The following is a 12,002-nucleotide window of genomic DNA, read 5'->3' as shown; positions in this document are numbered from 1 at the left end:
TTATTAATTAACTTTTTTTTTATTTTACGTACAATTTAAATTTTTTTCTTATAATCTAATGAATTATAAAACATAATATATAATATGATACATTATTATCACCTATTTTAAAAAAAAACTTATCTATAAATATTTCCGCGTTGCATGAAATTTAAACTTATAAATGATAACGTAAAAAGTAATGTATAGAATATATCGTAATATAAATAATAAAAGATATTTTAATGTATGTTGTACAACAAGCTTATGAATATAATACTTTTTTCTACTCGTTTATAATATGTCTATATTTCTAACCATTTCTGATACAAATAACCAACTTTAAAATTAACTGATAAGAAAAATAGATTCAAAATTTAATTATTATTTTAATATATTTGTACAACTAATTAAGAACATTTTAGGATCTTATTTAATAGATATATATCGCTAATCTATTTAGTTTTCTCGATTAAAATAATTAGATTTAAAAACTTATTACTATGCTAAATGTATTTAACAAATTAAAAAAATTTTAGATTTCTTTTGATCCTATTCTCACATCATTATAAAACTTCCAATCAAAGTCAAGATGGAAATATAAAACTGTTGATTTTAGAATAGAGTAGTCTATTCTATCACCATTGATAAATATAATTGAGATTAAACACATTTTTAACAGTTGGATTAAATAGATTTTTTATTTTAAAATTGGATAATTAAACTATAATTTATCAGTATTTTGAAACTATCATGTAAGTAATCGCTTTGAAATTATCATGATAGTTGATAACACGATTATCACAACTGCCTCTATTGTTCGCACAAGATAGTGATAATATATTATTCAAACGTCTCACAGATTTCTTCTTCTTTCAGAAGTCTGTGCTGTGTCGTATGTAAACATAACGATGAAAAACAAGTGCGTTGGGATATTTACGACTATGAAATGTTTTTAGTTTTAAAAATACGATAGGCCATAAAGAAATTGATTGATGGCAGAGAAAGAGGCTCGGGAACCAAGTAGACTTTTAGAAAAAGATACTATAAAACTTATCTGTGTACCCGTTAATATCGAGAAAGAGAAAGAAGTTCTATTACAAAATATATAACAACATAAAAAAAAAGATAGCATTCATTTTATGCCCTATCCTTATGTTCAGGTATTGACTATCTCTTTCTAACAACGTTAGCTTTTGACAATTTATCGTAGGGAATGATGGAGGACGCGCAGTTTATAATTAATATGCCTATGATTTATATAAACTATATAATATAATAAAATTATTATACTAATTGTTTCTAGATATGTTTATAAGTTATTACTATATATCTTATAAATCTAAAAACCAAAATTGATGTACACGTAATACGTTTGGTTATTAGCATAAATAGGTTTGGCGTAGGTACTATATAATATAATTTATAATATATAGTAAAAAACCCGTCAACTATCTAAAATTTTAAAACATTACTTTTTTTATATACACTTCAACACTTGATAATAATTTAACTTTCATTATTCAATATTCCAAAAATTGTATTCACAAAAATGTGATTTATGGAGATAAAACAATGAAACGTTCATTAATCTTAATATGCTTAGCTACTGTTTTTAGATAAGTACAGTTAATATTAGGTATCTTAATTTTTATTTAGGTACCTAATTCTATAGTATTAGATATATTTTAATTTATCAATTATATACATAGATACAGTAATGTTTGAATAAAAGTGATTCGATGTATTTTTTTTTAAAGTTTAGGTACATCACACATGTTATTTTATCACCAATAGCAGATTATATTAAAATTAGATTGAATGTTCAAATAATATAATATATTATACGTGTAATAAATAATTAGATATTATATCTTTATTACTTATATTAGAGTATATTTTATAATTTGTATAGTTTTAATTTTCTGTGAAATAGATACAACAAAAAATTAAAATTGATTCATGTAGTGTAATTTATGGCAGTTTATATATGGTTGAACTTTTATAAAAAATAATCCCACATTATAGCTATAAATAAATTATTTTTATCACAATTTCATGACGAATATTCATAACTCATACACGTAATAATTAATATTGTAGAATTACATACCTACCTTTGTTACAGATAGCATTTTAATAGAGTATTATATAATTTTTTGAGCATACATTATGAAATAAAGTGTATGTCTATTGCCTGTTTTATACATTTATAAGTAAGAATTTATATTATATTTATGATATCAGGAGTTGTTGTCCCTAATTACTAACCAGTAACTATAGCTGTTATGAAATTAATTTATAAACTTAGAATAGTTATTTTAGAATTGTATAGATAATTATAATTTTAAACTACTTTGATAAAAGGTTTTCTATATAATACATTGTACATTTGTACGATTTTTATTAATTTTTAATATTATTATACTAAGAGATTTTAACATTTTAAAATATCTAGTAAGCCTATCTTAGGTAAAAGTTGTTTTCATGTAATATTGCTTTGAAGTGATCGAAATGGGATTAGTATTCATATACTCCAAAATCAATCTGTATCCCGAACTTTATTTTGAATGTTATTTTATTATGATTTTATTAGTATTATTCCATAACATATTTAAATAATTAAATATATATATATAAATGTATATAATTAGGTATCGTTCGAAAATATTAATTTAAAAGTCAATCAAAAAAATTTTTATATAGTTATATTTATGAATTTTGCTAAGTAATAAAAAAAATATTTTTGTGATTAATTTTATATTATGATATACGAAATGTGAACATTGCGTAACACATAAATGTTATCGTGAAATAATAAATGTATTTATTTATTGACTGTAATAAAGTTTATGTAACTTATATAAATCATATCTGAACAATGTGGTGGTCCAATTTTGACTGAGGTGATGTTTGTTTTAATTAAGGTACCTAAATTGGCTTATCATAGCTTTATAGATAATAGGTTTCGTTTACTTAAAAGATATAATTTATCGCTCCTTTGAATTGTGAGATTTGTTCCATAAAATATAATACTTATAGGTATTTATTCAAATTTTATACGGGTTGTAGTTTACGGAATTGTAGACTATAAAAAAAAAAAATATATTTTATTATATTTTGATAATATTAGTTGTTTTAATAAATATTGACCATTTTACTAGAAAGATTGACATTTTTTTCTTTTACTTTTTAAAAACTGCATATAAGATTTATGATATACTTTTATTAACTTTAACTATGGAAACTAGGGTGGAAAATAATAACATCTTCTATGTTTTAATCTCTTATATTCATAAAAACGTTTATTGGTTAAGTACTCTTTGAATATGATTCATCATTCATCTTTCACCTTCTTATATAATACCATAATATGTGTTCATTTTTTATATATACCTGCAATATTTACATTTTTGGTTAAGCACAAAATCAATAAGGTTATCGAAGGTTATAAAATTTTTTATCTGTAAAAGTTATTTTTAAAGTTCGTATAATATGTTTTTTACTAAATTTATATCACCTACTAAATAACTGGAACACGTATTATATAGGTATGTAAATAGTTTGAATTTACCTGGTTTTATGTGATGATTTTATACGTCCTTGACATATTATATCTATGGTTCCAATGAACGATCATTTTCATTATTGTTTTGCTCAATGTCTACTTTTGTTGTGCATGACATATGTTAGTATATTTATATATAGTATTCTCTAATTACTCTAGTATTCAAGGTTGGTCTTACAATTCGTTCAAATGTTAAATACTTCATTGTTCGTTAAGTTAGAAGATCTCATAATTTGTTGTCTAATTTTTAAATTTTATTATATTGCCTTTAAATTATTATTATTTTTTTAATATTCAATTTTAATATGGATTTTTAAAAATCAAATATCGCAGATTTATTTAAATTTTTTTGCACCCAATAATACTTTATATCCGGGATATTTTATATATAATTTACTTATTGGACATTACTGGAAATAAATTAAGTTAAATTGATATTCAAGCAACAAGTTACAGTTCCAGGTTTTATTATTTTATTAGGTAAATTTATAATACATACATTTTATACCTACTTTTTAAAACTTCATATTATTTTGTTCGGTGGTTATTGAGAAAGTCATATTAAATAGCAAAATAACAAAACCATGGAAGTCATTGCTCTACTGTAAAGGTACTCTGTAGGTTTGAGTATACCCGGTCATTGAATAGGTCATGTATAGAAAATAATAATTTTAAGAACAGTAAAATATTTCAAGTTTCTTGGATTAATTTTTTTGTATTACAACAAAATAACAAAATAATCGTTATTTTAAGCTTAAATATCCAAATTCGACGAAATTTTAACTTAAAACCCTTATTAGTTATTATTAATTAATAAAATTAATGTGGCTATTGGCTAAACGCTAAACTTTTTCTGCCCCCGCTCAAAATCTAAAATGTAATGTAATCAAGTGTACAATTATAAGTTTCGTTTAAATCCTGACTATTTAATATTTTTTATAAATACGTGGCTATGAATAATTTTTCAAATTAAATGATTTATCATCCTAAATAAGTTGTTTTTTCAATCATTTGATTTATTAATACTACGTTAAAATTGTATTCTCAGGGAACAGTATATTTAATATAATATCATGAATATAGTCATAACGGTTTTTACGATCGCCGATTGCCGTAATTCATGTTTGAAAATTATATATTTACAATGTACACTGTACAGTGCCTACACATTATGTGTACTTATGCACAGGTCACTGACGATAAAAACAAATATAAATACTTGGTATTGTAAATAATAATTTAAATTTTATTTTATTTTAGGTAAATTATGGACGCTGGTTTTAAAGAAGAACGGCCTTCTCATCCTAGAGCCAAAGCCAACATTTTTGAAATCCTCACATTTGGGTAATTAACTATAAATAAATTAAACATAAGAAATGTTTTAATAATAAGAATTAAATATAAGAAATGTTTTATTCTCTCTAAATTAACTGATTGGTGATTTTCTGTGATGTTCAGCTTAATTCTTAAGTATAACTATTTTTAATAAATCATATTATCAACCAGTACTGCTTAATTTAGTGTTAATTTATAAATACAATAAATGTGTACATTCAAGTTCTTCTGGTAAATTTACTTACTGATTTTTAGTATCAACAATCAAAATTGTTTTGATAACAATAAATAATTATTTTTTTAATGGACCTTGCTTCCTTTTTTAAATTAAAAATACTTCATATAAATGCGATGTATTAATTTTAAAATGTATGAAACAGGAAATACGTTGATAACATTTTACTAAAACATAAGACACGCATGTAGCACGTGCAAAATATGTTTTTATTTATTATTTTCTTATTAAAATAAAAGTTTAAATGATATCAACTCGCTTCATGATTTGTTTTTGTTTTAATTACATACGTTTATTATTCATTAAGAAAGTGAGATACAAAAATACCTAACAAGTTCTTAGATTTTAAAATAATGACAAATCAACGTATTTGTAAATAATTGAAAATAATATAATATTGACACTAGTAATTTTTTGTAATTATAAATTAACTACTGCAAAGGCTGCTTAAACTTTTAATTATTTTAAAATCGCTTCGTCTCTTTCTTATTATGTAGATAATCTTTACCGTGCATCAAGACGGAATAAGATTTCAAATTCAACATAAAGAATAGTTAAAGCATGTTTTTTCATGTAAATATAAATATGTAATATATATGATGTATTGGCCTAGAAAACAATGATTTATATACTAAACTGTAAAATTGTGTAGTTGTGTCTTGAATATATTGTTTTTAATTCTAACCTAATTAAATAATATTGTAATCGAAATTTAGTTCATAGTGGAATTGTATTTGGTAGTTACTTAGTATTAATTAATTGTTTTAATTAATTTTATTCAGGTGGACTTTAAACCTGTTCAAAACTGGACGAAAAAGAGATTTAGAAGTAAACGATTTGTATACAACACTAAATGATCATTCTTCAGCAACATTAGGAAATGAGTTAGAAAAGTAAATTTATGAAAAAGTCAAATTTATGAACTTTATCAATCATACTTATATGTATTACTTTTAAGGAAATGGAGAATAGAATTAGCTAAAGCAAAACAGACAAATCGACAGCCTAGTTTATTAAGAGCATTACTTCAAATGTTTGGACCTAAGTTAATGTTATATGGATTTTTACTTTCAATTGTTGAAATTGTACTAAGGTAAGATTTATTTATTTCCAAGGAAAACTTTAAATGGTTATTTGATGCTTAATTGTTTGATTCTTTTAAAATTGAAATATATTTTTTAGTTTTAGTTTTAGGTTAAGTTAATTATATTGATGGTTAAAAATAAATATTTATAAATAATTTTTAAACTAAACCAAACTATTAACCAAGAATATTATTTATTAAAAGGTTAATATTTTAGTAGGTATGGTATAAAATATACTATCTTGATAGTTATAAAATAAATCTAACTTTTCATGTTTTAGTATAAATGTTAATGTTCTATTAAATTAGAAATGAATATGTATTAGCAATGACTACTTGTCGACCTTAAATAAGTTAAACGTGACAAAGTTTTAAATTATCTAGAAATGTTTATATTAGGTTAAATTTGATTTGCACATATGTGAATAAAAATAAAAATGAAATAAAGTTTTATGAGCTTTTTGTTACCTTAAACAATCTTAATTTAATTCAAGGTTATTATTTTGAATTATTATGTCAAAGAAAAACAATGAATCTGATGTTGATTATTTCCTCGATTAATAATATATATATAAAAATATATATTATTTATATATTAATATAAGTTTAAAACTGGTTAATTATTAATTATTTAGTTGTATGTATAACTTTTAATTTTAAGAGTACTTTGTTTTATGTGATTCATAATTTTAGTAATTTTAGAAGAAAATTTAAATAGTATTCACTTTTGTTATACAAATATAAATTAGAAATACCATAGATTGGAAAAATATTTCATTGCTAAAAATGAATATCGTAAAATAATATAAGTATTATAGAAATATTTATATTTTTGTTTTCTAAATTGTAGAAATACTTGTTAAAATTTGTTATAATGTTGTGTTCATGTGCAAACTTCATGAATTGTTAAAAAAAGAAAAAAATAATGCACACCAAATTCAAAAGTTTAAGTTAAATAGAAAATATTATTCCTATGTTTAAGCTTATTGTGAAAAATTGGTTCAAATATGTTATACCATTAACTTGTCAAATATTGAAAAATATTTTATTCACAGTTCTTTGCTGTTTTGGAGTTATATAAATAGAACCAAGAAAAGTGAATCTTTGCTAAATATTACGTCCTGCAACTATTGATTATCTGTTTTGTGTTTTGCATCACTTTTATATAAAAAACCACTTGAGCTGATAGTCAGCTTTTTGTCTTAATTGGATTTCTGATTTAGTAGTATACCTATTCTAATTTAAAAATTATACTAGAGAAAATCTTTGAGATACTAACTTCTCTAGGTTTTGATATTTGTCCAGGAACTGATGTGTTACCTCCAATACTGTTTAGCTGCTGTTGTTATGCTTTGACTAAACCTATTAATTATCTATTTTTATTTTCATTGAGTACTTGTGAGTTTCTCTTAAAATGGAAATTGTCTATTAAAACCCCTGTTTGGAAGTCTTTCAACCATTCTACAAAATTTTTAAATTGAGTATGTTACATAAGCTATAAGAAAAACCAACTGAATAAAAGTTATTTAATATTTTTTAGATTATTTTTGTAAGTGAATAACATAGACTTCTTAAAGACAAATCGATCACTACTAATCTTATTTTGTTCTATACATTTATGATTCAAGATGTTCCATGTGTTAATCAAGTAGACAAAGTCTATATAGATCTAAAAATGCTTTTCTTTGAGGATCATGTTTCATTGATTGATATACTTAGAAATTTGGGTTTAAGTGACTAATTTTTGTTGTCTTAATACCTCCAAATTTCAATAAATTGTGATTGAAATCCAATTTTATATTTTGTATTTATCTAAACTTTAAATGGTCCAGGCCCAATTAGATAATAATAACAATTGTTCATAAAAAATAATGAAAACAAAGTAATACAATGTAAAAATAAAATAAAATAAAATACTTACAGTTATGGATTAACTAGTATAAAATTATAACGTTGCATTAGTGAGATCTATTATAGAATTTGGGCCAGTATAATAGGACCCATTTTAATGTGTCCCGGAAATCATACTTTTTTGGTGAAGTAGCATTTTTTTTTTTTATTTTAGTATCTTTTTTACTACATTTAAAATAACATTTTGTTCCATTTTAACTGACTCAACTGCTAACTCAAGTATTATATCTGATATTTCTAAATCTGGCTGGTATCTTTTATTTATATATTACCAAAACAACTGAAAACTTGATTATATCTAAGTTAAAATTATCTACAAATATGCAAAACAAACTTTTCGATAGATTTTACAGGTTATAAAACGCAAACATTTCGTACGTTAAAAATATGTTTTTGCATACAAATCCGGACTCTTGTTTTTAACGACTTGTTAAAAATGGTACAACTAAAACTGAATTAAGAAATTTTTAAAAATAATCTAAATATAATACTTATACTTATCAGTCAACAGTACTAGTTTTAAGCGATAAATTCTATTCCACGCTTCTTTACACAGAATTATTTTATTAGGTATATACAATAAATTATCATTGAATTAAAATTTTAAACATTAATTACAGCAATTTCCTCAATGATTAAGTACATTAGAAATCTTCCACCCAAGTAGTAAGAGCAACTAGTATTAAATTAGCTAAATAATTTTGTTTACTAAACAAATTTATGAATTTAAATGAATTATTGCTTGTTGTATAAGTTATGGAAAGTATTGTAAAAATCATAGATTGATATTATTCACATAAATGAGTTTAAGTTATTAGTATTATATTCATCTATATTATATCTCATGTATTGACTCAACAAATAAAGTTATTGTAAAAACGTTTCAAATTTATTATGACTTTTATTTTGAACTTAGATATGTCATTATAATTTCTCATTTCCACATTAGTGTTAAAATTTTAATATAAACAGATGTCCTTAACATATATTTTATCTTTTTCATATTTTCTATTATAATAAAAATTAAATTATATAAATATTATCTGTTCAATATCAATTTTAATATTAGTTTATGTATGTTATAATTCTAAAATATAATAGCTTATTTTCATAGCTTTTCATAAAAAAGTATTTAAGTTACTTATTACAGTTACAATAAATACATATATTATTTATATAATAAAATAGTTAAGTAAATATAGTTCCTACTACATTACAAATTGATTTTAGTATTATTTTTTTCAGATATTAATATTTTCAGGCTCAAAATCATTGAATAATTAATTGTAGATCATAACTGATGCATTAATGCTTGTTTTACAATTATCATTTTATTAGGTTGTTAATGCTTGTGTATTGTTTTTTTTTATGCTTATTCATTGTTATGCCATTATCTCTACAATATACAATATATAAATAATGTAAAAGTTACTAGTAAATTATGTTTATTTGTAAAATCAAAATACTTATAATACATATTTTAAAGGTTAGATGCACTGTTAAAATTATTATTATTTATTTACATATTTTTTTAATTGATAATCACATATTATAGATGTTTATAATTAGGTAGGAGTATCTCCGTTATTAAATTGTGTTTACTTATTGAATGAAAGTTAAATCATATAATCAGCTTTTTAATTTAAATTGATTCTGAAATTTTATTATACACTTTAAGCATTATTAAAATTGAGTTACATACTTGAAATTATTTGTACTACATTTGATCATAACTTAGTTATAATAAACTATGCTTTATTTTATTATAAAGTATTATATCATAATATTAGGTCCTTCTGATTGAAGTGTTATAATAATACAGTAATATACTAACTATCAAGTTATTTAGCAAAATGTATTGTTAAAAAGTTATTAGTTGTTATACAATTGGTACTACATTTTAGATACTTATTTTTTGTTTTAATCATTTTACTCTAATTTTTAAAGAACTCATGTTTCTTAGATTTCTTAATACTGGTTAACAGACATTTTTGTTATTCATCAACACATATCCTTGTATTGGTTGTTCAGGATGATTCAACCCATATCTATTGGTTACCTGATTGGTCATTTTGATTCACCATCTACTACTGACTTATACACAGCAACTGTGGCTGCAATTGCATTGCTGTTATCTACATTGTTGTGCACAATTGGAATGCACCAATATATGCTTGGTCAAGTTGAAATTGGTTTTAAAATACGTGTTGCTGTGACCACTATTATCTACTCAAAGGTACACACAACCTATAAAAAAATTTGTCAAAATTAAAAATATAATGATATTTGATAGAATTAAAAAAAATTGAAGATTGGTCTTTGATTTGGTGAACTCTTAAATTCTTTGTCAATGTAGTTTCTGATGATTTTTTTTATACATATATAATACATTATACCTCTTAAATTACATAACATTGTAGTTGATGTTGTGATATTTGCTTATTGTGTTCGCTATTTTCTATCTTCTCTTTACTATGCATTGTTAACAATCTAATTTAAATAGCTTGTATGAATTTTTATTTATTTCATGCACAAATTTAGTTTTGTTTCATATTAGAAAAGTAGCTGTACATAGAACAAAGTTGAATATAGTAAATCTATTATTTGCATTATTGTATTGGTACCAATATGTGTTTGTATAAGTTATTTTAATTTATAACATACTAATATCACTTCTATAATTGAATTTTATACTTAAAATTAAATTAATTTTATTTGATATATTAGTATGTGTTAATATAATATGATATTCATAAATAAAAATTAATGGTAGCTTATGTTTTTAAGCATGATATAATTCATCAGTTATTTGTAATGATTATTTTTTACTCTATTTTCAGTTGTAGATAAATAAATTATAAATATATATCATCATTTAGTAAACGATTATACAAGTTACAAAATATTAATATGATGAAACTGTATGCTAGAGAACATAAAATTTAACCCAAGGATGGTTAGGTTGCCCTCTTAGCTCTTAATACTTTTTTATTATTATAATTATTATGTATAAACTACAATAATTATATACTTCATGAAATACCTAAATTTAACTTAACTTTATTTTTGTATAATTATTTTCTTATTTGATAATTTTGTTTTAAATTAATAGAAAAATTAAATGATAAATTTAATTTGAATGATAATATTTTATAATTAAATACTTGATATAAATCTATTTATAATATGTAAAAATATTTAATTATTTGTATTTTTTTAAAAAATAGTTAAAAATATATTGTAATTGTAGTATAAATTTTAGTTTCTATAAATACAAATAAAAAAATGCTAAAAAAAATATTTGATTTGAAGAAATTAAGTTTTTAATTGTCTCTAACATAGGAAGTCTGTCTTTTGTATAATGTTTTATATAGGCATATATAGTATATACATGTATTCATCAGATCTAAACTGCATTTTTTGTAATAGTTTTGTGTTCTACAATTTTAATCTATACTTATTAGAAAAAATTATGTCATTGGGCTTATGTGTATAACAAAAAAATCCACATAAATTATTATTTTATAACAGGAAATTATTTTAAGTAGTTTGATTGACAAAAATTAAAGTTAGACATTTTAAGTGTTTTTATTCAAGTTTTTAAACAGGTAAATATAAAGTTCTATAGACTATAGATATATCTTCTCGAATATAGGGGGGATTTACTTATACATTCATTTTAACTATAATAATAGTTATTGACAAAAATTAATAAATTGTTTATGTATACTTTTCAATGTCCATATGATTTAATTAGTTTTATTAAATTATTTCTATATATTTAGTTGAACAAAAACATTTTATACCGTGGCATTACAAGAACATGAAACAATTACCTTTAGCATTCTACTCAGAGGTAATGGATAAGGTTTCACTTTTATACATATTAT

At 22.2% G+C, this 12,002-nt stretch overlaps 1 protein-coding gene across 3 annotated transcripts in view; it reads left to right on the top strand.

The window, feature by feature from the left end:
• Positions 1-12,002, top strand: part of LOC113549890 (probable multidrug resistance-associated protein lethal(2)03659) — a 37,969-nt gene that overhangs the window by 11,860 nt on the left and 14,107 nt on the right. For 2 of the 3 annotated variants that reach the window (XM_026951398.1, XM_026951399.1), the window contains exons 2-4: positions 4,808-4,891; positions 5,900-6,010; positions 6,076-6,210. In XM_026951398.1, coding sequence (XP_026807199.1) covers positions 4,815-4,891; positions 5,900-6,010; positions 6,076-6,210 — 323 coding nt within the window. In that variant the 5' untranslated portion in view covers positions 4,808-4,814. Of the gene's footprint in view, positions 1-4,807; positions 4,892-5,899; positions 6,011-6,075; positions 6,211-10,143; positions 10,349-12,002 lie in introns of all 3 variants that reach the window. The other variant, XM_026951400.1, reaches the window with a different exon arrangement.

The sequence above is a fragment of the Rhopalosiphum maidis genome, chromosome 4 (assembly GCF_003676215.2).
Source record: "Rhopalosiphum maidis isolate BTI-1 chromosome 4, ASM367621v3, whole genome shotgun sequence".
NCBI classification, from domain to species: domain Eukaryota; kingdom Metazoa; phylum Arthropoda; class Insecta; order Hemiptera; family Aphididae; genus Rhopalosiphum; species Rhopalosiphum maidis.
Note: the sequence above shows the minus strand (reverse complement) of the source record. Positions and strands in the feature narration are given on the sequence as shown.